The sequence below is a fragment of the Camelus ferus genome, chromosome 4 (genome assembly GCF_009834535.1).
Source record: "Camelus ferus isolate YT-003-E chromosome 4, BCGSAC_Cfer_1.0, whole genome shotgun sequence".
NCBI lineage: Eukaryota > Metazoa > Chordata > Mammalia > Artiodactyla > Camelidae > Camelus > Camelus ferus.
The window spans coordinates 57,286,149-57,313,398 of record NC_045699.1 but is presented as its reverse complement, the minus strand read 5'-3'; the positions used below and the strand labels follow the sequence as shown (position 1 = coordinate 57,313,398).

Here is a 27,250-nt window from a genome sequence, read left to right as displayed (position 1 = left end):
CGGCTGGCGTGTGGCCTGAGAATTGACATTTCTTTTTTTGTTTTGTTTTGTTTTGTTTTTGAGGGGGGAGGTAATTAGGTTTATTTATTTATTTACTTAGTGGAAGTACTGGGAATTGAACCCAGGACCTCGTGCATGCTAAACATGTGCTCTACCAATTAAGCTATACCCTCCCCCCGAGAACTGACATTTCTAACAAGCTTCTAGGAGATGCTGACGCTGCTGGTCTGGAGACCACACTGTGTAGAACTGGTTTAATCTACTCTACTGTATCCCTCACCGTTTCCTTCCTTCTTGGTTTTTAAAATTCATTTTTAGTACTTCAGAATGATCTCTGTCTTTTGCATTCAATTTTACCATCAGCTTTGCAACATTTTAAACTTAATTCTGGTTTGCCTGGCTTCAAGATTCACCACCAGTCCTCTTATACTACAATTAAAGTCTCATAACTAAGCCCTTACATGTGCTCAACCACTCAGTTCATTGGAGTATATCTTCAAGTAATTTTTTGAAGATGGGTACACAGGAGAAGTGGCATGTCTTTGAGCTCTTGTTTTTTCCTTCACATATAAATTACAATTTGTCTAGGTATAAAATTCTTAGATTACAACCTTTCCTCTTCAGAATTTATTTATTCCACACTCTTTTGGCATTTAGTATTGCAGGGAAGTCAAAGGCAAGTCCACCTTGGAGTCATTTGTAAGTAACTTGCTTTTTTTCTTCTAGGTGCCTGTATAGTTTCCCCCCTATATTTACAGTTTAAAAAGTCATTAAGATCTATTTAGTTATGGGTGTTTTTATAGTGACTCTACCTGACATATGACAAACCCTTAAATCTGCCTACACAGGTCTTCCTTAGCTGAGCAATTTTTTCTTCTATGTTATCTTTGGAGAATTTCTTCTGTCCCACCAATGGAGTACCACCAATTATCTGGAACAGGTTCCTCATTCTCCAAGTTCATCATCTTTTCCTCTCATTATGCTTGTCTGTTCAACTTTGTCCCTCACATCATTAATTCTATTTCTGCTGATCAGTTCTGCTCTTTACTATCTGCAATGTAGGTTTTAATTCTGTTTGTATATTTTCTGCTTCTTTTTAATTCTTCTCATCTCTCTCCTTTCTCTCTGTCTTTTCATTTTATCTTGCTGCTTTCTCACTGTACAGCTTCCTTTTTTCATGGAGGTCATGCTACAAACTGAACTGTTCCCCTCCAAATTCAGATGCTGATGCCCTATCTCCAAAACCAGTGTTGATGTCCCGTCTCCCGGTGTGTAGGTATTTGGAGATGGGGTAATTAGGTTTAGATGAGGTCACGTGGGTGGGGGACCCTCTTGATCGGATTAGTGCCCTTATAGCAAGAGACACCAGAGAGCTTGCTCCCTTTCTCTTCTTACCATGTGAGGACACAGCCAGGAAGGGGGTCCTTGGATCAGAACCCATCCATACTGGCACCCTCATCTCCGACTTCCAGCCGCCAGAACTAAGAGAAAATAAATTTCTGTTTATTTACGCCACCCAGTCTATGGTATTTTGTTCTGGCAGCCCGAGTGGACTAAGACAGGTCATATTTTCTTCTGCTTGACTGTGGCTGTCAAACAGAATTTTCTTCTAGACTCTGTGGTAGATCATTTTCAGAGGCACACTCTTCCTCTGAGTCTCCTAAATTCCTTTTCTTGTCATGCCGAATTTTCATAGTTCCCAGGTTTGTTTTGTTTTGTTTGTTTATTTATCCAAGTCACTCTTCTTTATCCAGGTATAAAAAAAATCAAGTAAGCTATAAATAAATGCAGACTTACTGTGTTTCAATAGACATGAATGAACTGTCCTTGATCATCCCAGATATACTGTAGACCTTTACCATGGGAGTAGTTCTCAGGTCTGCAGCTGAAGAGCCAGCTGACAGGCAACTCCCTCCCTCTAGCAGGATTCCTCTGCTCCATCACAGCTCTGGCTTCCTCCTCTCTGAGGACCAAGCTCTCCAGCTGATGTAGATGTGGAGGGCGTACTTCCCAGCATGCACTGCTGCCACAGTTTCTCCTCTTCCCCTGACCTGCAGATCTCTACTCATGGGGACTAGTTCCTCCACAGTGCTCTGTGCCTCTGCTGGCCCCTCTCCCCCGTATTCTATGCCTTGTCACTCTCAGGGTTCTGAGGCACTGGCCAGCTTACCAGAAGTGGCAGAAGCCCAAGAAGCAGCATTCTTGTCTCACAAGGCAGCCCCTGAGTGGTAACAAGGGACAGCCTCCCACTCTGCTAGAAATCTCAGTTCCATGGCATCCAGCTGGGAGCACGCAAGGAGCCAAACTCAGTTCAGTTTTTCTCAATGCAGTTCCCTCCTCCATATAATCTGTGATCATTCCTTCAAAGTCCTAGCACTGGTTGTCTGTCAGACTTAGTTACAATCAGAGAGAACAAGTTTCATCTTGCTCTGTACCTTTCTGGTTAATTAATAGGTACCACTTATTTAATGCTTTCCATGTAAATGTCAAGGACTATACTAATTCCTTTACAGATATAATCTCATCTAATCTCCATGACAATCCTGAGAGGTGAGTTTTATTGTCATCACTGTGATTAGAGAGATTATAAGACTTGCAGGATGTCACACAGGCATTAAGTACAAGAGCCGGGGTTCATCTTAGCGATGGCTCTAAAGCTCTCACTCTTGACTCTGTCGGCAACCTCGCTCATTTGTTAAGCCCTGAATACAGGTCAGGAGCTGGGTGAGGCTCCTGATGCAGGCATCCCACAACAACACTGCAGAACAGACAGGAGCTCCTGTTCCCAATTTATGCATAAGTCAAAGGATACTCGCAGAGGGTAAGCAGCTAGTAAACTGGTGATACCAGCATTCAAACCTGGTCCTGTCTGACTTCAAAGCCTGTTTTCATCATTATGATGCTTCAGATGGAAGGGGTACTACACTGGGGCAGATACTGAACTGGGGAGGTCACAGATCCCAATGTCCCTGCCCCGTATTGGTCTACGAATGTTCATCATGGAACATGTCTGACTCACATCTGAGTTTTCCCACAGTCTAACTTCTAGCAGTTTCAGTGTTAAGGATTTCCTCATTCTCTTCACTTCAAGATTATTCTAATGCTACTGTTTATCGAATGTTTACTATGCCTGTGACAAGCACTTGTAACCACTTTACAGATATTATCACGTCTCCCGTTTCCTGAGTGCTTTAAGGAAAGCAGAGGATCATCCTTACGAGGAAGGAGGACAAAGTGCCAGGGGCCCATCCCACGCCTTCCAGGGGAAAGGACCGATCTCTGCCCGCTGAGGCTTGTCTCTGGCTTCACGGTTCCAGCTCCCTTGACTCTCCCTCCCTAAACTTCCTCACCCATTCATTCTGTCTACTTTCACAAGCTGCCTTAATCCTTATTGCAATAGGCAGAGCCAATAAGGGTCTCTTCTTACCGGGCAGTAAGAGAGGCATGGAAAACAGAGAGGAAAAAAAGTATGCAAATTCTTGAAGGGCCGGACCAGACAAGTCTCACTTGGGAGACCCCCCTACCCTCCACTCAATCTCTTCTCCTAGCAGCCAAAATGTCTTCCTAAAATGCAAACCCCATCAGGTCCCTTGGCCACTGGGTAAGCTCTCTGGTTCATTCCCCTCTGGATGGAGTCTGTCTGCCATCTTCCTCTGGTATTCAAGGCTCTCTGAGACCAGAACTCAGGTCTGCCTTTCAGTTCCTGGAACAAGCAATGTTCCCTGCGCCCTTGTGTGGGATTCAGGGGCTCTTTCTCCATCCCCATCTCCACGCAGAAGCCTCCTGGATTCCCAAGGCAGGTCAGGTGTGTTCCGAGCCCCCCCCACCCCGCACCCTGTGCTTCACTAGGTTGTAACCACCTGCGGATTAACCTATTGCGCCCTCTCTTTGCAAATAACCCAAGGGCAGGGTCACATCTGTCTTGCTCACTGTTGTGTCCCCACAACACGCAATACAAGTATGCTGCAAATGGGCAAGTCAAGTGCATGGCTCCTGCCCTCAGGGGTTTACGGGGACAAGGACAGAGCATCTGCATGTGGCTCCCCCAGACAGCTTCATCTGCTGATAAACCCCTTCAGACAACGACAAGGACAGTTATTTTCTGAGCACCTACTATGTACCAGGCACTGTGCTAATTAATAGGTTATTTACATCCATGATCTCATTTAATCCCCCAACAAACCTGCCGGGAAGTGTCACCCTTACTCCATAGGTGAGGAGCCGAGGCTCAGGACCACTAACAGACTGGGCACCACACCTGTGCTACCTTCACTGTCCTGACCTGGACCCCGCACTGTCCTGCTGCTTCTCAAAGGCTCAAGTCCTAAGAGCGAATGACCCATTTGACAGGTGGGCAAAGTGAGGTATAAGGAGGCCAGTGGCTCACTGGCCAGAGCTGCTGCTATAGGATTAGCAGTGCTACCTGCTTCCAGAAGAGGGACTTGCCCTGCCGCCCTCAGCCACCCAGACCCGTCTCCCCATCCGGCCCCAGCCCCAGAGAGAGGCCCGCATACTTGGCCCGATTTTCTGGAATGGTTCCGGGGGTTCCTCCTTCACCTCATCAGTGGCCACGACACCTTGGTCGAAGGGGTCTGTGGGAGAACACAAAGCCCTTAGCACCCTGGTAACCAGGTCCCAGAGCCCAGCTGGGGACAGGGAGGTGGGCAGCCACCAAGGACTTACCTGCCCGATTCTCAGGGGCCCCTTCCACACTAAACACTGTGCCCGGGTGGGAGGTGGCAGCCGCAGAAGGAAGGAAGCACACAGGAACCCTGTTAGTCCCTGCCCACAGCCGCCTCTGCCCAATGCTCCCAGCCTCTGTCCCAGCAAGCTTGCCTCTGGGGCCCAGGAGAGCTGCCTTAGTCATCGTGGATGCCCTAGAAAACCAGGGGCCACAGGAGGGCACATGCCAACCACGATGCAGCCTGTACCACAGTCCCCATCCTCCCCATGGCCTGGGGCCCACCCCGGGGCAGAAGGATGCTTTCTGGCCAACCTGTTTCTGGATCACTGGCACCCGCTCAAGGGGCCAGGGCAGGAGAAACAGAGGAAGAGATGGTGGGTGGGGAGGGGAAGAGAAAAAGAGGTGAGAGGAAGGATGGTGAAAAACGTGGTGGCACCTGGTTGTCACAACTTGACATGGGCTGTGTGTGGGGGGCTGGAGAGGAAGCCCTCAAGATCTTTCCCAAGCCCAAGACTATTTCTATGATTCTTGAGCTTCCAAAAATAAATTACCTATATTTATCACTCTAATTTCTAACTCTATAATCTAAGATGCTAAAATACCATCATTCATTTTAAAAAATTGGTTTAATTTCACCAGAACATGTGAAAACTCAACATGAAACTGTAAAAATAAGTCAATATGAAATTGCTGATATGCGACTGATTTTGACCTACAAAAACAGCAACTGCACTTGGGTTACCCTAATCAGAAGTACATACGGAGTATGATGGGGACCTTCTCCTGCCTAGAATCCTCGGAGGCTGGTCACCCTGCTCGTGGTCTGGCCGCTGCCTGATCTTCCCTGGGAAGGAGGAGGGAGGGGAAGCCGTGGCTGGGGTGGGGGCCCGAGAAGCAGCCCTGGAGGGGTCTCTTTATGTGACTCCGTTTCCCGGCAGTCGGGAGCCTGACTCACCATCCACTGCATGCAAGTCTCGGTGCTCCTGGAAACAGCTGTAGTATTTGTACTTCTTCCCACAGATGTCACACGTGTACCTGAAATTGTCTGCGGGGGATGGGAAGGCACGTGGTTACCAGGGCTTCAGTCACTTGGGGCTGGGGGAGGTGGAGGGGGTTTGGGCGAGACTGGGCCCGACGGGGGACCCCATGGAGAACAGCTCCTGGAGCATTAGGAGTCTTCTGTACAGAGGCCGAGGAGCCCTGAAGTCACTTTCAAACCCACCCCATGTGAGCTGAGCTCCTAAGGGCCTGGGGTGGTCATAACTGGCCCTCTTCCTTCATGAAATCACATGAGAATAGCAATCACTGCAGCTCCGACTTCCTGGGCGCCGCACTGCTAGGTGCCAGGCCGGGAGCCTCCCCGCATTTCCCCCATTAGTCCTTGTAACTGAGGCAGGAAGCAATAACCCATTTAACACACGAGGCTGCTGAGGATCAGAAGGGGCCCATTGTGGATGACTCCCAATGACCCTGACCACTGGTGTCCACGTCCTGTGCAGTGCCTGGGCCAGACCCGGTGACCTGCTTCTAACGGAGAGAATGCAGTCAGGTGATGGGATGTCACTTCTGAGACTAAGTCACAAAAGTCTGTGATTTCTGTCTTGTTCACACCATCTCGCTCTTGCCAGCGGCCCTGCTGTCAGCTGCCTCACAGAGAGATCCACGGGGCAGCCTCTGGTGAAGACCAGGGGGGAGCTGAGGCCCTCAGCCCCACAGCCTGGGAAGGACGGAGCCTGCCAACAACCACGGGAGGGAGTGCAGAGGCAGCCCCTCCCCTGGCTGAGCTTTGCCATGAGCCCACAGCCCTGGCCGACACCTTGACTGCAGCCTTGTGGGAGAGCCAGAGGACCTGGTGAAGCCCCACCCAGATTCTGACCACAGAAACAGTGAGATAATTGATGTCTGTTGCTTTAAAAGTCATTAAGTTTGGGGGAAACGTTACACAGCAATAAACAATGACAGGCCTGAGTCTGCGTGAGCCCCTCGGTCTCTCCAAAGCCAGAGGCTAGACTCATACAGGACGCTGCCCCTGCCACAGCACCAACCCTGTCCAACGTCTGTCATGCAAAGACCTTGTGTGTGCGTTCCTTGGGCTGATTCAGGGATGCTATCCGCCTCAGCTTCCTGAGGATGCCCAGCACAAGGAGGCTGGCGGCTCACTCCAGGCTGCACAGTGGGGCAGGGAATAGCCGGGATTCAGATGTTCACTTAACTCCAAGCCATGGCTGAGCAAGGGCACATGGCCCTTCTCTGTCCAAATAAACTACCCTCCACTCCTGGGCTGGGGTCCCAGCCTCTTGGCGCCTCTTCTGCTCCTCACCCAAACACAGGACCTGATGAGATGCCTCCATCCAGAATTGCCAGGCAATTCTGTGGGAGGGTTTCTGGCCCTCACTTAGCTGAACTTAGGGACACAGGTGACATTAGCCATCTTCCTGCACCTGCCTCCACCTCTTCCATATCACCTGCATTCTCTGAATGTGCCTGGACAGATGCAGGGCCACAGAGACGAACTGGTCTCCGTGTGAGGCACACACAAACACTCTGAGGGTAGCGGGACCAGGCAGGGTCCAGGCATGACACCATCCTACCAGGCCCTACCATCTCCACGTCTCTGCCCGCAACAGCCACGCAGTGGTGGGGGACAGGTGCTGGGGCGTGGGAGGAGAAGCCTGGTCCTGCCTTGCTTCACCCAGCCTGCCAGCAAGTGCCAACCCACTTTGGGATTCAGCGTCCCCATTCCCCCCTAATTTGGGGGGTGGCGGAAGATGAGCTGATTCTCAGGGCCTCTCCTAGGCTAGCTGTTACAGGATTCCAAGCCTGGCTCAGGCTTCAATCCTTCCCCAGGGCCAGCAATCTAGCAGAGACAACCCTCGCCCCCGACCATTATGTCCCATCTGGACCATAATCCTGCCTGGTACTGGACAGCTGGGGAACACAGGTGGGAAAGTCAAGGACATTTGGGGTGTGTTGGTTCCAGATGGGGTCCTACCCCTGCAATTCTGCTCCCATAATGGTCAGTACTGGTCACCCCACCACCACCACCTGCCTGTTCCACTTGTCTTATCTCTGTCCACACAGCTTCTCCTACCAGCTGGGCCACATCTGCCACCGCCAATAAAATCTGAACCCCCAGTTTTCTGCCACTGAGAAATGTCCCCCACCTTGCTCTGTCAAATCCCAAACCACTGCGTCGCCTCACTATGGACAGGACCACATTCCTGGGCCCACCCCGGGCAGGAGTGAATTAGGACAAGAGAGTTACCCCAAAGGAAGAAAGGCAAAATGATTTTTTGCCAGTGAAACCACATCTTTAGAGCCCAAAGAAAGCTCAGCGTCTCCAGGAATGTCATTGCGATTCCATTTTGGGAGGCAGGCTCTGGAGTCAGGCCGCCCAAGCTCAAACCCAACTCCACCACTTACAGGAGCCACTAATGTTAGAGGTGCTGCCTAACCTCTGCACCTCGGTTTTCTTATCTGTAAAATGGGAGTGATAATTCCTTCATCTCCCAGTTGTTAAATACAGAATAAATGAACACAATGCCTAACATACAATAACCACTTGGTAAAAGTTACCTAATATTATTGTTCTATAGAGGGAATCAATATGACAGCGGCAAGAGAGCCGGATGTGGAGTTAATCTTTTATGTTCTTGGCTGAGAGACGGGTAACTGGGCGTACGGCTCTGTGTATGACTGTACCCCTTTTCTAACAAATAAAAGGAAGATCCCTGGACTAGAAGGTGTGAGACCTGTTTTCCATGCCCACCTCCACCCCTAACAAGCTGCTGCGTGACTTCTCTCTGAGACTGAGCATCCTCATCTGCAAAAACATCAAGGCTGGACTTGACATTCGACAGGACTCCAAGGCCAGGCTCTGGTTATGAGGCTGGGGTGTGAGGATGCCAGGCTCTCTGAGCAGGCACTGCTGGCCTGGGTCAGGGCAGGGGTGCAGGACTGAGACTCAAATAAAGCACGCTGGCCATGGGGAGAAAGTTCCACAGGCAGGAAGGGAAAAGTGATGGAAGGACTAAAAATACTGCCAGACACGAAGCCCTCAACAACCAGTGAGCCTCGGGGAACAACGGAAGCCAGACGGAGCACAACGGATCATTGAGGGGCTGCCGGAGAGGCCGGGGACCCAGAATAGCCGAGGAAGGAAAGATAAATAGGGAAGTTCTTTAACTGTGCGGCTGACCACAGGCAAGCGATGGGAGTGAGAGGAGAAGGGAGCTATTGAGGCAGAAGGAGCCAGGGGCCAGGCGGGGCAGGGTGGGGCTCGGGGAGGAGACACAGGACCTTGCGTCCTCCTGCTGCGGGCCCTTGAGCAGGTGTCTGGCCCATCTGAACCTCAGACTCTCCAGAAATCGGAGGGGTGGCCTCAGCCCTGCCGGCCTCTCACGTGGTGTAAGACTCCAAAGAGAGAGCGGATGAGAAAGTGCCTCAGAAGAAATGCGATTAGGACCCAGCGCAGTTAAGGCCCTGCTTTGCCCCCATACACCTCCTGAAAATGCTTTGCTTTCGATTTTGGGGGAGGGACATGTGTATTATTTTAAGAAACTTTTTCTGGTGGCATAACAAACAAGCAGAACGGGGACTGACACACTCTGGCCCGCCCACCGCCTGTTTAGGGAAGGGACTCAAGTCCACACCGCTTCTGGCTGTGTTCCTGCTCTGTGACAGGGCTGAGCAATTGTCAGGAAGATGTCTGGCCTGCCAAGTCTAACATATTTACTATTTCGTCCTCCTACAAAAAAAAAATATACAAATCCTAAATGTTCAGCTCGTTAAGTTTTCAGAAACCAAAAACACCTGTGTAGCCAGTGCCCAGCTCAAAGCCAGCGGGGAAGCCCCCTCACAAGGGTAACAATGACTCTGAATTCTGCCAGCGTGAATTCGTTTCCCCTGTTCTGGCACTTTCTGCTCACAGAGCTTGGAGGAGAAACACTTCAGTGCCAGGCTCCTTTTGCTAACATCCTGCTTGGGGGTAATCCACATTGCTGTGTGCAGCTGTAAGTCTCCCCTCACTGCTGTACGTCATCCTTTGTGGGAAAACACCATGACTTATGCATCTATTCCACGAGCACTGGGCTCTCGGGTGGTTTCCGGTTTGAAGCTGTTACCAGCAGTGCTGCTAAGACATCCTAATTCACATCTCTGGGTGGACGTGCACACATTCTTCGGTCGGGGACCCATCTAGGAGTGGAACTGCTGGATTCTGGAGCTCAGGTTTGTTGTGAGGGGAGAGGTTGCACCCCAGCCTAAACCCGTCTGGCTGGCTGCCTACCAAGCCCAGTGGGTTTAGACCTGGAGGGAGGGCAAGCAGGGTCCACAAGCAGCAAAGCAGACCACCAACCCCAGATGCCAAGGCCCTGTGTGCCCCAGGTGCTGGGCTACTGCATCCCAGGATTAGTTCCCATGGGTGCACCTGGGAGAACTCCGAAGTAGCATTTTCCAAACATCAGCTATGGCGCCTAGACCCATGAGCGGGAGTCAAAAGCACAGAGGAAATGGTACACACTGGGGCCCTCTTGGGGGTGCATGTGTGTATTTTGCCAATGAAGGGCCCGGAGAAATCTACAGCAAAGACAGATTCATCTCAGCAGAACTCAAGGTTTCCCCAGGTTATCTGGCCAGACAACCCTTTATTGACAGAATACCTGTTAACTTCCCCAGGATGGCTGTGCCTTGGAGCACACTTTGGGAAAGGCTGCTCTGAGGTCCTGTCTCCAAAGCCAAAGCCTGGACCACAGCAACGTGCCTCCCAGAGGCCACCTGGGGCCGTCCTGGGTGTTGGGTTGAGAGCATCACACCCAGCCCCAGCCCTCCCTCCTCCTCCTCCCCCCTCCTCCTCCCCCATTGGCTCTCAGCCCCCGAGCCCACGAGGAGGGAAGATACTCACTGCCTTGGGAGGCTCCCTCCCCTGAGGTGGCTTCTGTGTCTGTGAGAGAGAGAAGGAAAAGGAGGTGAGCAGACTGGACCACCAGAAGGGCCGGCACCAAAACAGAGAGAAGCCGCTACCACGTGCCCAGGGGTGCTCTGCTCCCGTTCAAGATGCAGGAACAAAGCCATCCCTGGGCCCCCTGCTGGCCATCGGGCCCTGACCCAGTGCCCTTCCTGCTTGCCAGGCTCAGGCTCAGGGGCACACAGGTGCTATCCCTCCTGTTCCCTCAGCCTCTGTGTCCTCATCTTCATAATGGCGACAGCGCCCCACCCCACCCCTGAGGCTGGCATGAGCAGCACATGAGATGACACAGGAGCACCTTCCTGGCAGGAGCCCTGACACCGCGCGGCACTGGCGCATCCGTGGAGGAAGCGGGCTGTGCGGGCCAGGCGGGGGCACTGGTGGCATGTCCTGCTGACTCCACCCCCACCCCCCATTTGTGCTCTCCCAAGTTAAGGAGGCCTCTCCTCTCCTCTTCAGGTCCTACTCCTACTGCAGAAAGAGGGAGGAGATTAGGGAAGACTGGAGCTCAGAGGGCCTCTGGGGTCACCCTCGGGGAGCCCAGGTGGAAAATCAGGCAGAGGACAGGCAGGTGCAGCCCCTCAGCTCTGTCCCAGGGACACACCACTCACCTCGGTGTGCCCGAACGTGGGTCTGGAAACAGTTGTAATACTTGTACTTCTTGCCACAGATTCCACACTCATAGGACCCTGGAAAACAGGAAAGGAAGGGGCTGGTCAGCCAGCATCCAACACGTGCAAGCACGAAGCCCCGGGACCTGCAGCAATGCCTCCAGGTCGCGCCAACTCTGCGTCACTGGGCTGTCTTGTACCCGCAAGCAAAGAAGCAGCAACAAGGACCAGCGAAGGCAGTTCTGAGCTGGAAGCCAGGAGGCTGGGGTCTTTCCGGGTTTTTGTCTCAACCTTCTTGATGACCTTGGGTAAGTCACTCCCCATCTCTGGGCCTCAGTTTCCAAATATATAAGATGGAGATGGTAACTTCTTAGGTAACTCACACTTACTCCTTGAGAGGAAAAAGGAGATGAATATAAAAGAATTTCAGAATAAGGAATAAATTCCATCCATGTAAGAAAATCACCACTCAGATGCAAGAGAATAATTTATAGCTTGTTCTCCTCCTTGCTAGGAGGGACGGAGGTTAAGAGGACAGGCTCTGACCCAGACACATCTGGGTCCCTGTCCCTGCTCTGCCACTCACCAGCAGCATGGCCTCGGTAATTTCCTTAAACACACTAAGCCTCAGTCTGCTCATCTGTAAAATACCTCATAGGGGTGACCCCACGCACCCCCTAGGAAGTGCCCAGCCCTACTACAGATGTGTGTGACAACGGGAGGCCCCCTCTCATCTGCTGAGGAGCTATCTTGTTTCCGCAGATGTGCAGAGACCAACATGGTGTGAATGCCTGACTCCAGCGCTCTGCCAGCTCCTTCTCCCAGAAGTAGGTGGGCTGAAACGGCTGAGTTCCAGCAGGCACTTCAGACAAGCGAGAGGCAGAGCCCACCCATGCCCAGCACAGGGCAGGGTTAGGGTTAGAGCAGAGCCCATCAGACCCAGCCTGGCAGGGGCCCCAGGCCCTGCCCATCCCTCACGTAGGCCTGCCGCCACCCGGGCTCAGGCCCCATCCTTCCTCACAGAATGGGCCGGGAGCCTGCACACACACAGAGGCCCTGCCCCAACTCCAGGGTAAGTGGACCAGAACGGCCGGGGCCAGGGGCCTAGGAATCTGCCTTTCGCTGAAGCATCCTCAGAGGATTCTGAAGCCCAGCAACCAGGGTGGAACTACTAGTTTAGTCAGACAGACCTGGGATGGAGTCTCAGCTCAACCACTGACTGGCCAGGCCTGTTTCCTCATTGGAAAAGTGTGGACAATGTAAGGGCACGGACGTGAAGACTGAATGAAGCATGAATAGTGTTCCTACCAGGACCCCAGGCCCTCAGCAAATGGGGGATCACCAACCCCTACCGCCTGCGGCCTCACTGGGGGCAGAGGCCCACTCACTGAGTGGGAACTCCAGATGTCAGACTAAGTGAGAAGAGCACTGGGCTTGGCGTCTGCCTGTGAGCTCAGCTCGGCCATCCCCTCGCTGCTCGATCTCAGGCCCAGGTCTTCTCCGGCCCAAGCCTCGGTTCCTCACCTGTCTAACAGGACTCCGATTCCTACACCTCGTGACTGAGGTCAGATGAATGCGCTACAACACGTGAGTCGGCTGGCGCACCCGTGGCATCACCACTTTGCTGCTGTGGTCCAAACCAGCATGCAATTTAGCAGCCTGTTCTTCAGTGGTTTTGTAAGTTACCCTTCTCTCACTGGGAAAAATATAAACACATGGAGGGCAAAGACCAGAGTGTACATTTCTTCATCTTTAGCCCTGTGACTGGCACACGGGGTGGGGGGGTGGGGTGTCAGTAAATTCATGGTGTCCTGCTGTTCAACTCATCTGTCACGGAGTAATCATGCCCCTGACTCCCTTCCTGTGTCTGCACCCATTCAACAGTTTCTGCTAATTCTGCTTCAACTGATCAAGAATTTACTGAGCATCTTCCACGTGCCGGGCACTGAGGCCCCGACCCCGAGCAAGGTGCAGTCGCTGCCTTCCACTTGATGGGAAGCAGACAGTCCACCAGGCAAGGGGATGTGCAGGGTGACAGTGCAGGCAAGTGCAGGACCTGATGGGTACAGGGCGGGACCCTGACATGGCCACAGCAAGAGGCTGGAGTCAGGGGACTGGAGCAGGAGAAGGGAAAGGCGAGGCAGGGGGGCAGGCACCCCAGGGAAGGAGGAGTCTCTCTCCAAAGGACCCAAGCCACAGCCTGTGACACGGGAAGACTTGTTCAGACTTGACACACTTTTGGATGAGGTCTCTAACGCCAACTCTGCCTCTTTCTGCCACAAGACCTGGGCCTCAGTTTCTCTAACTGCCCTCAAGGATATAAGGTCTCTTCTCAAACTGTACAGTAAGTGTAGGCTGATGCACGGAGCCTGCAGGCTGCAACGTCCCCCCGACTCACCCAGCCAGTTGGCACTGTTTATAAGCAGGCCAGTCCCACTGGCTTCTCCCTCACTCCACAGAGCTGCGGGCACATGCAGCCTTGCTCACAGGCCTCAACCCATTCAGAGAGTCACAGGGGCCCAGTTTGCCAGCCTGGGGCCCTCTCCTGGCCCCATAGCAGAGTGAGCCCCTTGCCTGGAACACTGAGTCTCAGGACCAAGCACTGTGTCTTGGCAGGAGGGGCACTTGATTTCAAGGCCCTGCCTGCCCCCTACTCACCCTCAGACCCTAGGCTGCAAGTGTCCTGTCTGCAAAAGGGGCTGGATGGGCAGAGAGGTGAGGGCTGGGGCGTGGGGAGAGTGCAACAGAGTGGTGGCCCCCCAGTGCAGTGGTGTCCGCAAACCTGGGTTCAAATCTCAGCTCACCATGTACCAGCCAGGGGCCACACAAGTCATGGAAACACCCATACCTCAGGCTTCCTCTCTGTAAAACAGACACAGTAAACGGTACCCACCTCAGTTGCAGGATGGGGGTATGAGCAATACTACTGTGGCCTCTTAGCACAGCGCCCAGTACAAAGCAGGCACTCGATAAAGGACAGGTGCTGTTACTGTCAGCATTTGCCAAAGTTCTCTGGAACCCAACTTCCTGAAGGCATCCTGGGGGAGGGGCCCAGATCGAGTGAGTAGGAGGCATGACCTGCCTGGGGAGCGGTGCGAGGCTCAGAGAGGTCCTGTAGTAAAGGAACCCAGCTGACTGTTAACCCCAGGCCTCCCAGCAAATCTGGCCACGGAACTGCTTTATCCCTCGGCCGTTTCAGAGCTGCAGTCCAGAGTAAGTGCTGCCAAAATGGTCCCGACATTCCTGAGTTCCAGACTTCCACACGCTCTACCACCCCTCCAGCGGCACGTCTTCCAGGGCCCTGGTCAGGCTCAGGTTTGCTGACCCGTGGCAGTGGCAGGGTGGAGGAGGTGGGCCCCTGTGTCCCTGCAGATGTTCGCAGGCCCTGCAGTTGATGGCTACACCCAGCCGTGCTCCCGCCCTCATGCTGGCCCCGATCAGGTCCTCCTGCCCCTCAGCCATCACATACCAGATGTACACCTCAACGCTTGTTCAGAAATCCAGGTCCCTGAACACCAGCTTCGCACATATCTGCCATAGGAGCTGCCTTCAGGTGCTTTTCCATCTGAATTGTGTAAGAAATCAGAAACAGCCCTTAAAGATGGGGCAGCCCGGAGAGGGGCCAGGTGAGAAGGGCTCCGAATCTAGGGTTGGCCATTCATCTGAGCCCTCAGGGCTCTGGTTTCCCCATCTGTACACCGAGAGGGATTGGACAGGATCACGTTGTCTACTTTTTCACTAAAGAGCTTGCGCTGGCCAAGGGGCAGCCACGCGCTCCCAAGGGAGGCTGGGGGATGGCGGGAGGCAGCAGCCACAAACCCAGATTCCCCTGAGGTTCTATGTTTCTCCTGTCCTGATTCATAATATGGATACAACATAAAATTATCCATTACGTGGTTATAACCTAACACTTCTCCCCGTAACCCTTCCAGCAAAATGACAGGGAGGACGGTCCCATGTGTGTTGTGGCCTTGTGTCCCCTGGCCCACGGCCACCATGTACCCTGTTGCTGCAGTGGGGCACAGGAGGGCCTTCTTGAGGACCTTCAGTTCAGATGGTCCCCGTCCTCACTGCCTGTCTCCCTGCCTGGCCCGCTTCCTCCCTCTGATGCATTCCCCAACTGTCCTCCTGTCTTTGTCGCCATCACTCCCTGCCTACAAAGCGCACGTGCTGCAACTCATCTCACTTGCGCCTCTCCAACGTCTCTGCGCGGGCTGACCTCTGACCCCAGTGTGCAGGTGTGGAAGCAGACGCCCAGGCAGGCGGGCAGCAACTTGCCCACTTCACACAGCCAGCTAGTGGGAGCAGGGCTTGGATTTGGGAGCTTCTCACACATCAGCTCAGTGCATCCTCACAAGTCCAGCAGAGAAAGGTGATTATTCTCCCCATTTTTCAGAGGAAGGGCAACACAACAGGCCAGAGGTTGCCCAGATCTGTCCTGCTCTAGACCCCATGTATGTGCGACCACCACATGGTCAGCCCTGGGAGGGCACCAGAAGAGCCAGTGTCTGTTACCGTTTGCCATTTATTGAGTACAGCCAGGTGTCGTTTCTAGCCTCCACCTTCCCAGAAGTCCTCACGTGGTTGAACAACTCAATGCGCACTTCAACCATGAGGCTGAAAGTTCTAGGAGCCAGGTGGTCCAGGGCTGGGGCTATTCAGCTAGTGCTGGTGAGGAACTGGGCTCAAAGCTGGCCTTCAGGGATCCAGAGCCATCCTACTGCCACCATGCCAGGTGACCTCTGGACGCCAAGGGAGCCATGACCCCTTCAGTCACGTGGCTCCCCCTAACAGTGCAGGGCAGCAGAACCCCCACTGTGTCTGGTACCACCGCAGGACTCACCAAGTCCCCTATCAAGATTCTTGGGACCGACTGCAAGGGACGGCTGGCAGGACCCGCCAGCACATGGGAGCTGGCCTTCTCCTTCCCCTGTCCTACCGTCACAAGTGACACCATGGGAATCCACAGGTGCTGAGTAAGAGCTCTGTCTAGTATTTTCTCTAACCACCTGGCAGAGAGCCTGACTTAGCTCCTGCCCCAAGAGCACTGGACAGACCAGGTGTGTCCAGGTGACAGCAGGTGGGTCTAGTTCCCAAAGCCATTGAAAGGAGACGTGGCGAAGACTGAGGTAGAGGAGGAACATGGGCAGCAACCCTCAGCTCTACCATCTGCACCCAGCTAGGCTCCAGATCAGCTCCGACACCTTGCAGGATACACAAAACACAGTAAGGCAGAAATCCAGAGCAGGTGAAGGAGAGAAGAAAACCGCAAGGTGAGGGGACAAAGAGACGGCTCCTTACAGCGGGCAGTCCTGTAATGAGCGCAGAGCATCTCAGGAGCTGCGGTTCACAAATCACATGCTCAGGAGCATCCAGCTCTCTTGGCTCCAAGACACAGTGGAGCTGGGCACTCGGCCCACTGGGGACGGGGGCCTGGAGAGGTACGTCACAGACAAGTGGGTTTCCTGAGGCTCTCTGCGGCTTAGACTCAAAACGAATGTCCTCGGGACCAGGGGCTTCCAAGTAGAGTACAAATCCCCTAGGGATTTGTGAGCACCGGGAGTTTTAAGAGAATCAATTCGCCAATCATCAGCTTCCTAATGCATTTCTTCCTAAAACCAACGTGCCAGAGAAGGTGGCAGGCAGGGAGGTCCTCTCACTGGCATCCTCCGCCACTGGACAAACACCACATTTTTTTCACCCACCCCTAATCCCATCACCATGCCTTCCACGGGGGATGAACATCTTATCTCGGGGCGCCAAGCAAAGAGTTGCCCTGTTGGACTCAGAAGTTGGGTGGATCTGATGACTGGGAAAAATTCCTGTTGTAAATTAGGTGATTTTTAATTCTCTGCTTTCAACAAAATTGAAGAAAGATCTAATGGAGTTGTCAGCGAAGAGACCATTAAAAGTAATGTTTGATGATGGACCCCGTGCAATTTTTGGCATACAACTTGGACAGAATTCAAGGAATTGAGTGACACTGCTAAACAAGACTCCATCCATTCCTGGCTCCTTATTTATGTGATCAAGCTTCCTAATAAGCACTTAAGAAAATGGGGGAAAAAAAGAATTAAATTAATGCTGAATCCTATCTCACTCAATAATAAGAAATATTAATTCACAGAAACATGAGCCAATTGAAAAAGACATAAAGCCCCATCCGATTCATTAAGGGATGTATTTTCAATAATTTTTTACGTTTGCTATTTATTTAAATTTGTTTTTGATAAATTGTATGCTAATAATAACTCGATCAGGGGAAAAAATCTTTTAAAATGTAGAGTTTTATGATGGCAACAAATTTTTTAGAAATTTCTATTTCAATTTACATACATCTTGTTGTGGGAGACGAGTGTGAAACAGCGATCAATAAAAGACTCTCAGGCATAAAAAATATATTAGGATAAAATCCTGTGAAGGAAGCCGACTGGAAATATGAGTTCAAGAAGAAAAAAGGAAAGATGTAAGATTTCTGACTGTTAGAGATGAGCTTGTTCGTATGGTTTTTAAATGGATGATGGTGGAGAGCAAAAAACAGTGGGGTTTGGATTCCCTTGGATAAATTTTAAAAGAGTGGTTCACAGTTGTATTTCTCAAATGCCACATTTTTAAAACACAAATACTCCAGAAATTATATCCTTTGCAGTTATTTAAACTTTGCAAAAACATGAGCTGTCAACACAAAAATGTGAAAGAGGGTATAGTTTCTCAAAATTGTTTTAGGAGGCACTGAAGAAAAAAAGTTGGAAGCCACTGGCCTTTGAGGTTCCTATCACTCTTGAGGTAACCCCGGATGTGTCAACATCCAAGCCTTTGGCTAATACCACTGGCATCTGTTTTGCGTTTTTTTTTTGTCCCCCTTTCCCCCATAAAAAAACAATTTCATACCTATTGCTTCACTCTGACCTCAACAATCCTACTGGAAAGACAGGCAGATGTTATATCCACTGGTCAGTGAAGATAGTAGGGCTCAGAGAGGTTAAGGGGCCTGTCCAAGGCCCCACAGAGGGGCAGACCCCAGACTTCTTGGCTGACAGGCCAGGGGTCTTTTCTCACCGGGACCCTCCAGTTGGGACCCCCATCCCACCTTGGACCCGCCAGATGAAGAGTCAGCAGCAGAGACAAGATGCCTGGGAGGGAGGCCAGAACCCCTCCTTTCCGAGTGGCTGCAGCAAAGAGCTGAGTGATGGTTCTGGCAGGCTCAGGCACAGAGCCCTGCCAACACTGACTGAAACAGGAAACTAACGATCAGCTGGCACCACGAAGCAGGACCTGGCACCTTCGCTGCCTGGGTTTACAACAAACCAAAACCCACGTGGCTGTTTCTGAATGGCTGTCTCCTCTTCTACTGCCCTTCCAGAGCTGTGGCCCCTCCACCTCTTTCTCTGCCCCTCCTCCCAGGGCAGCCCTGCGTACGTGAAAACAACTCCCTCCATGGTGCTCAAAGTTCACCGCCTAGAAACATCCTTGCAGGATCCAGTCGCCCAGCTGACCTGACTCTCCCTTCTGTACCTGGTCCAGTGACCCTCCTCCACTCACACATCTCCAGGACTGGAACTCACTCCCTCACAGGCCTGTACTCAGTTACCAAACAGTTCCCTAATCGCAGAGTCCTTCTTTTTACTGAGTTGAAATCGCCTCCTGGTGACTTCTCCATACTGTCTGAGCTTAACCTGGAATGTGTTCTGCCCCCTCTCACCAAGATGCTCTAAGTCGTGAATACTCAGATTCCACCATCTCCCCCTTGTTCCCACCCTCAGGGCAAGCAGCCCATAGCTCTTCTGCAGAGCTCCTCCCCACACTCTGGGAATAACCACACCCCCAGCTGAAGCGGAGCCCAGCTGGGTCACTCGCTCCCTCCACAGGTACTGTACTGCCGCTGGGGAAGCCCTGGACCACCAGGTCTCTAGGCACCTGTGGTCTCTCATGTGTAACCTCCCCTGGATTAAGGACCGATGGTCTCACAGCACAGGGAAGAGCACCCACTACTTGGTAGGACATTCTGACCACCATGATGGAACTCAGGCATCCTTATTGCTCGGAACCATGGAGCGGATGCTTTTTTGTTGTAAACCCAGCTTGCCTTGTCTTCACCACCAAGGACAAGGAGAGCAAGCAGGTTTCCACTTCAGATTTTTCAATGCTAGCAGACTAGCAGTGACTTCTTGGTGTACTGTGTTGAGAAGGATTCTGAGGTGCACTACTGGGACAGTGCACAGCAATCAGTTAGGGATGCCTTTCATTTCTGGTTTTAGCCAACAAAGCTGTCATGGTCAGTATTATCTCTGCTCTTCTTGCTAAAAAAGGAAACTTGGTATCTTGTCCTCAAACTCCACATTGGCTCCAATGGCAGTGACGTCCTTTCAAGAGTGAGAGATACCCTTTTCAGTGCAAAGAATTTCTGGGCAGCAGGGAAGTAGCAGCAACTACTGTAAGCTTGGCAGCCAGCCCCCTGGGCACTGATGCCTCTCCCGACACTCCCAGCCGGAGAAGCTGCCAAATGCCATCCGTGTGTCCATGGCCCAGGCTCCTCCATGGGAAGTGCCTCGGATAATGTTTGTGTCACTGGGAACACTGTTTGTCTGATGGCTGTTAAAGGGCCAGTGAGGACTTGGCGGCGGGCAGTGGGGACAAGGCGAGCGGGAAAGAGAGAAAAGGCAAACGGGAGGTTCCCATGTGGCACACCACTGGGTGACTGAACAGGAACACTACTCCATTCAGCAGTGGAGCCTGGACGGAACCCTGCACTCCCCTGCCAAGTGCCTCCAGAACATGTTAACTCTATGACACCCAGCCACCAGGGCACATGAAGCCCCACTGCCCACTTCCGCAACCAGGACAGACATCAGTAATTAATCATGCCACCCTTTAGAATCTTCAACACAGAACTCCTAACAGTCAGCAGCAACTGCTTAGACTGGCTTCTAACACTGATTCTTTTTTTTAATTGCCTCTCTTTCTTGGTGCTAAGGCCAAGCCAGATTCCTATGAGCCTTATGACCCTTGGCAGAAACTATACCCTCAAGGAGGAAGGTCTGTCTTGATGGATGTGAGACGAGCCATGACCACCAGCAGGGAGCGCCTGGCCCTGCTTTGGTGCTGGCTCCAAAATGGCGGCTCCACTTCTAACTGTGGTTTTTACACCTTTTCCACAAGGGTCGGCCAAAAGCAGGTTACTCAGAACTTCACAACATAACTCAATGTCCCTGGATTCTAGAAGGGCAGTACTAGAAGAAGCTGAGATGAGAAAACTGAGGACCAACTAGAACCCATGTCTTCTGACTCCTCAGCCAGTGCCAACTTTCTTCCCCACTCCATTTTTTCTCTACATCACACTGGCTTATGTCTTAGATTTGGGAAATAAGCAGACACTATTACTACTCTTTCCTCTTGAAGGCGTACTTTATACTATTAATACTAGTATTACTGCTAATAAGAGCAAATCGTTTACTAAATACAATGCTGGCTACTTGACACACATTATCTTACTGACTCTTCACGTAACTCCATTAATTTGCATTTGTGAGAACCGAGGCACAGAGAGGTCAAGCAGCTTGCCCAAGGTACAACAGCTGTTCAGTCAGGGAGCCTGGATTCACTCGCAGGCCGAGGAGACACACTCATTCTCTTGGCACAACACTCTTCCCTTCCACTGCCCCTCTCAGTTCCCACACCCATGAGATGGCCAGGACAGGGAGCACGCCTCATTTAATAGGAGAGGACACGAGGCCACAACAAGGCCAAGGACCCCGTGCTGAGGAGCAGCTGAGCTGGAAACCAGTGTCTGTGGCTGGCATGAGGCCCTGGGTTCTCTCACTGTGCAGGCAGCTGGCCCAGTGAGGACTCCCAACACTTTCCCAGCATGGTTGCTCAAGGCTTTCCGCACTGAATCCTGACTGCTGGCCCCATCTCAAGATTCAGATTCAACTATCCTTCATTGGGCATCTCCTAGTGAAATGCATTAATGGCTCCTGGGCCCAATGAGTCTTAGAACACATCCCCAAAGTGAGCAAGGGTATGCCCTCTCCTCGGTTAGCGAACACATCCACGAGTGGCTAACACAGTCCTTGGCCTCGGGGAGTGAATACAGGTAGAGGGAGGTCAGATACATGTCCCTGAAAAGATTCTTCTTTCATTCGACACTGGGCTAAGTCACTCAGGCTCTTCATCAAATACTTCTGGTTCATCTCCCTTCAGTCACATGGGATGATGGCATTTCCCAGCCTCCCTCACTCATCTGGCCAATGACTGATGGGAATTAGTACATCTCACCTCTGGATTGCAGCTGGCATGTGAGTCCCTCCAGAGCTGTCTTTCCCTCTGTCACCCGGCTGGCAGCATTCCAGATAATGGCTGCGCCCCCAACTGACCCACAGTGGACATGCAGTGGGACTAAGAAATGAATCAACCTTCATGGCTCTGAGAAACCAAGATCTCATTACTTTCAGGGTCTTTTGTTACTGTGGCATAACCTAGCTCCACCCTGACAGCTACACCACCAAAGACAACACTGCTTCCTAGAAACCAGTACCTTGCTAGGTATTGTAGGGTAGGGGTAGGGAGTATAGAGGCACAAATCAGATAGGTCCTGGAGCTCTAACCTCCAGGAGCTGCCAATCTCATGGCAGAAGCAGGCACAGACATGGCCTCTCTAATCCAAAGTAGATAATGGGAAGTGCCTTCACTGAGGGGTGGGGCAGAAACAGATCACTTCTGACCAGAAGAGATCAAGGAAGGCTTATTGGAGGAGAGGGCACTGGAGCTAGCCTTGAAGGCGGGTTGGATTTGGGCAAAGCCATTCAAGGGACAGGGAACAGCATGAGCAAAAGATAGGAAATGCTGCAGAAGAACAGACTGTGCTGGAATGAAAGGACCGGGAAGACAGAAATAAGAAAGGGAGCTACGGGGCTCAGGTCATGGAGGACCCTGATGCTATGGCCTTGACCCTAGACACAGCGGGGAGTGACCTGGTCAATGTTTTGTTTTTGTCAAGGCCCCTGGCAGCCAGAGTAGAGGGCAGGTGAAGGCAGAGAGACACAGAGGTATGGCTGTTAGTGGGATGCTGCAGCAACCCAGGTGGGGCTGATGGCAGTCACAACCAACAAAGGAACAGCAGGGAAAGAATGTGAGGTTGATTCCTGGTGGTTGGGAAAAACAGCAACAGGATTTGAGTCTAAACTTGGGGAAACAGACACAGGGGAGCCTCCCCACCGGTCCCTGCCTGCCATATGTGGGACAGGAGCCTGGAAGTCAGGAGGAGGTGGGGCACAGCTGCCCCAGGAAAGACAGGCGGAGGGGAGGGGAGGTGGCCACACTTCTAAGAACACACTGAGCACGGGAATGCGGAGGAGGGCACAGGTGGAAATGGATGTCTTGTAACAGACTAGGCAAGGCCTCTGGGCCAGGCGGAGGCACGTGGACTTCATTTTATAGACCAGGGGTTGCAAACTGGTGGCCCATGGAATGACTCTGACTCAAAGATATGTTTTGTTTGGCAGATTTTAAAAGTCAAATTAGTCACCATCATTTAAAGCCAAAGGAATTTACATTAAGATTCTCGTTTCTGGCATGTGTTGTATCCAGAGATCTGGCCACGCTGAGCCTGTCTTCCCACCCAGTTACCGTATGTGAGGCATGGGCTCTCCAGCTGGACTCGATCCCCACCACCTGCCTGTCTGGCTCATCTCCACCATGCTAAACAAACGAATCTGTTGGGCCGGGGGCATTTGCATTTGCAAACCTGGCAGGAGTGCAGGTAGCCCCTGAGGGGTATCCCCCGGCTCATGCTGTAAAGTAGTGGGGAAAGATGGTTTCTAAGCTCATTTCCACTGAGCTCCTCTGAGTCTGGCCCAGACCAGAAGAAGAGGGGAAGGGGCCAGTCTGCCACTCATCTGATACTGACTGGACATCCAGTCTGGGCAGGACCCGTCCTGGGAGCTCAGGAGAAAGAAACGCAGATGGAAATTTAGGACACCGAGCAATGCGGGCTGTGCTGGACCCACCTGGGGTGTGGGAGCCCCGCAGCGGGAGGGATCGTCGGGCCTGCAGAAAGTTCCTGGCATTTGGCTTGAGCAAAGTCTTAAAGGACAGGTAAGGTTTCACCACATCAGGCAGAAAGGCAAGAGCTCCAGAGCAGAATTGAGCAGGCGGAATCAAGTGTAAGGAGCTGAGGCCCTTCCTGGAGGGCAGAGGGGATGCCCCAGAGGCGCTCTCAGCCAGGACCGGCAGGGATCCCAGGCCTCTCTCCCCAGGGCTCCAGCCCCACGTTCCCGCCCTGGCCCCCAGTGGACAGGAGCTCACCCAGGGTCTGCTGGTTGCGGACGCCGCCGATCACCACGCAGATCTCGGCGGGCACATCACCAGTGCCGTCCTTGCCGACCGCCTTCTTCTCCTCCTTGGCCTCACCTTGCCAGATCACCTCCTGGATGTAGTCGTCGGGCAGCTCCGTCTTCACCTTCACCTCCGTCATCGTTCCCTGCTCGGCGCTCAGCGAGGCCTCGGCCGGCACAGCCTCTGGCCCCTCCACCTTGGTGGTCTTCTGGCTGCGCTTCAAGCGCTCCCTGGGGAAGAAGAGTCTGCTCAGTGTGGACCCCAGACCTGTCCCAGACCTACCTGGGAGCCTGCCAGCCCAGGGGGCTACAAAATGTTCAGCTACAGACCCACCTCTCGTGTGACCCTTACTTTGACACACACGCCCATGGCTGCCCCTGAGGGTCCTCAAAGGAACCCTGGGGCTCCATGGAACACAGTCTGCAAATCACTGGGCTAATATGGCTCCAGCTCCACCCATTTTGCAGATGAGGAGACTGGGGTCTAAATATGCCCAGTTACTCTTTTAAGTGGAGCTACATGAAACCTACAAGGGCAACTCTGGCTGACTGACATCAGCTCTTGTCAAACATCTATGTGCACATAAATCAGCTGAGAATCTTGGTAAAACGCAGATTTAGTTCAGCAGGTCTGGGGTTTGGCCTGAGATCCTGCACTTGCTAACAAGCACCCAGTTGAGGCCAGTGCTGCCAGTCCTCAATCAGCAAGGGTTTCGGAGACTCAATGTGTGCAGATCATGTGGTTCCCCTCCCTCTGCTCCTTGGCAGAAGGGCCGGGGAGCTTATCCAAGCTCTGCCCTGCTTCTGCTTTATAGATAAGAAAACACAAGCCAAAAGGCTCACTTGGTGGGGATGTCACCGAGCCAACACTTGGCTCTAGGTGGCTCTTCAAACATCAGAAAACATCTAGTTAACACACTCAGTTTTGAGGTGGCCAGGACTCACGTTACTGAACCTCCTTTATGAGGGGGGCACTGAGGTCCAGAGCAGAGCTGTGACTTGCCCAGGGCCACACGCCAAGACCAGTGGCAGCCCAAGGCACAAAACCAGGTCCCTGTCGTCCATCATGAACCTCCTCCCTCTTTCAATAAGACGCTGCATTATCATAAGGGCCCCCTACCCTTCTTGCAGGGAGATCGTCACCATGACTCTGTGTTTGAGGTGGAGAAGGGAGAATGGGATGTAATGAACCGAGACAGACAGAGCACCGGGGTTTGAAGTCACACCATCCCAGACCCAAACCTCAGAACTGCCACTCTTTTTTTGTTTTGTTTTGTTTATATCTATTTTTATTGAAGTACAGTCAGTTGACAATGTTGGGTCAATTTTTGGTACACAGCATAATGTTTCAGTCATACATGAACATACATATATTTGTTTCCATGTTCTTTCTCACCATAAGTTACTACAAGATATTGAATACAGTTCCCTGTGTTATACAGTATGAACTTGCTGTGTATCTATTTTATATATATTAGTTAGTATCTGCAAATCTCAAGAACTGCCACTCTTGAATTGTGGGTTCCTGTGTAAGTGATCTCACCCCTCTGAGCCTCAGGTTTCATACCCATATAATGGGGATAAACGCAGCATCTACCCCACAGCACTGTGAGCAGACACAAGGCAATGTCTTCAAGGGACCCAGAATAATGGCCTTGGTGGAGATGTTCTAGGGGTACCTACTGTCTATACGGGGGAGCAGGAGAGGGAAGTGTGCAGAGGATGCAGGGGAAGGTCTTACATGGCAGAGATTTTTAAGTTCAAAGGCTGTGGAGGTAAATCAACAGGGTTCAAATATCAGCGCTGCTACTTCCCAGCTGGGGACCCTGAGTGAGCCCTGATGCTCCCTGAGTCTGGTTCCACACCAGTGAGGCAGGGAGCCCCACACCTGCTCAAAAGGCCTCAAGAGGGTTAACTGCAAAAATGGACATCCAGGACGCTGTCTGGAGTGACTCGTAGAGTAGAAGTGACAGAAGTTGCTGAAACTCCTGTTCCCTAGCTGAGACCACGTGGGTGCTACGATTGGCCAGTCCCGCCCACCCTGAGGCTCCATGGGAATGGAGCTCAGGGCCACTGTCCGAACCGCCATGCCAGCTGGGAAAGAACACAGCCCATGAGTCCCAGGGAGCTGCTGGAGAGGCAGGCAGTTGAGGATTCTCCCTGGCTGGTCCCAACTCTGGCTGCACAAGGGGTTACGTCCCAAGCTCAGGGCAGATGTGCTTCCCAGAACCAGCGAAGAGGCCCACCAGGGCGGAGGGGTCCCACCTGCCAGTGTTCCCTGCATAGAACAGCCCCCTACTCAGAACACCCTCACCCCATGGCCTGTGAGCACCTGACCATCCCCTCTGAACAGACTCGGTGTCCTTTCCTGCCTTCAAGGACCTCAGTAGCATCTGACATCCTGGCGGGAGGGAGGACAGGCTGGGCACCTGCACACCCTGCAACCTCAAGCAAGAGACTCCGCTCTCTGAGCCTCCATTTCCTTGTCTGCTGAAGGGGTACCATGATCCCTGCCAGCACAGCGGCAGGAGATGAGCCAGGGAGCAGCACAGAGTGGATCTCCGTGGACGGCAACTGCCATTATGATGACATTGGTCCACGATGACATGCCTGTCTCTGGGAAGCCTTCCCTGCTTGCTTGGGATGGACTAGACCCCATCTCTGAATGCCCTGCGTCGCACAGGTGACTCTTGCACCAGGAGCTAAGCGAGCCGTCCTCTCGCCCACGGGCCTGACACATGACCATCCACTCCCTTAAGCGTGACACCTCCGAGCCCTCGCTGCATTGAGTATACGGGCAACTTCTCTTCCCCCAGCTTCACATTTTAGATTTACAAGCCCAAATGTTGCTTTTCTTGGATGCTCTGCATTTAATTAGGTGCCCTAATAACAATGGAATTGCAGAAGTACTTATATCACTTTGAATTAGTGGCGCAGCTACTTCTAACTTCTCTAAAAAAAATTTTTTTTCATATATCACTTTTTAAAATAGAGCTCATTATTTTAATTATATCCATTTAAATGTACAGTGGAGCCCTTGGATATTCTCAGCACGAATCATTAGGTATATTAGTGAAAAAGCACTCGGAATCTATCTACATGCTGACACTCCATAATCTATTCTATTTGTGTCGCTGTAAAATAGATTTATATATAGATAACTACAAAATAGTTGCTCAAGATATGCTATGAATTTTATATTTAACTTGAGTCACACTTCCACATAAAATCTAAAGTCAGGCACTAAAAGGATATTTCTTGGTAAGTACATGCTGGCTGTGGTCACTGTTTACTGCTCATGCCAGAATGCTAGGAGAGATGCCAGACCAAGTGGGTCCCCTGCCCAAGTAATTTCCTATGAGCCCTGGCCTCTTACTAAGGCAATGGTTCTCAAAGTATGTTCCGTGAAGGCCTAGGGGTTCCATAGCAATGCCCCAGAAACAATGAGGCCTGAATGAGGGTGGTGGTGGTGACTAGGCCTTCAAGAACCCTACTCTCTCCATCTTTGATACCCACAGCTTTGTTTTTAGCCTGATGTGTATATATTTACATTATATATATATTTGGGCTTTCTCTAGTGGGGTAAATAGTGCCCTTGCCCAATAAAAGGTAGGCCCATGCCCTAATCCTCAGAACCTGTGAATGTGAACTCATTTCA

At 52.0% G+C, this 27,250-nt stretch overlaps 1 protein-coding gene across 15 annotated transcripts in view; it reads right to left on the bottom strand.

Moving 5' to 3' along the window:
* Positions 1-27,250, bottom strand: part of ZNF618 (zinc finger protein 618) — a 165,201-nt gene that overhangs the window by 38,569 nt on the left and 99,382 nt on the right. For 13 of the 15 annotated variants that reach the window (XM_032478255.1, XM_032478245.1, XM_032478247.1 and 10 more), the window contains exons 3-8: positions 23,564-23,823; positions 11,261-11,338; positions 10,587-10,625; positions 5,640-5,729; positions 4,684-4,719; positions 4,515-4,592 (exon numbers count right to left, since the gene is read on the bottom strand). In XM_032478255.1, the coding sequence (XP_032334146.1) occupies positions 4,515-4,592; positions 4,684-4,719; positions 5,640-5,729; positions 10,587-10,625; positions 11,261-11,338; positions 23,564-23,823 (581 nt within the window). Of the gene's footprint in view, positions 1-1,395; positions 1,655-4,514; positions 4,593-4,683; positions 4,720-5,639; positions 5,730-10,586; positions 10,626-11,260; positions 11,339-23,563; positions 23,824-27,250 lie in introns of those variants that run through there. The other 2 variants (XM_032478246.1, XM_032478256.1) reach the window with 2 other exon arrangements.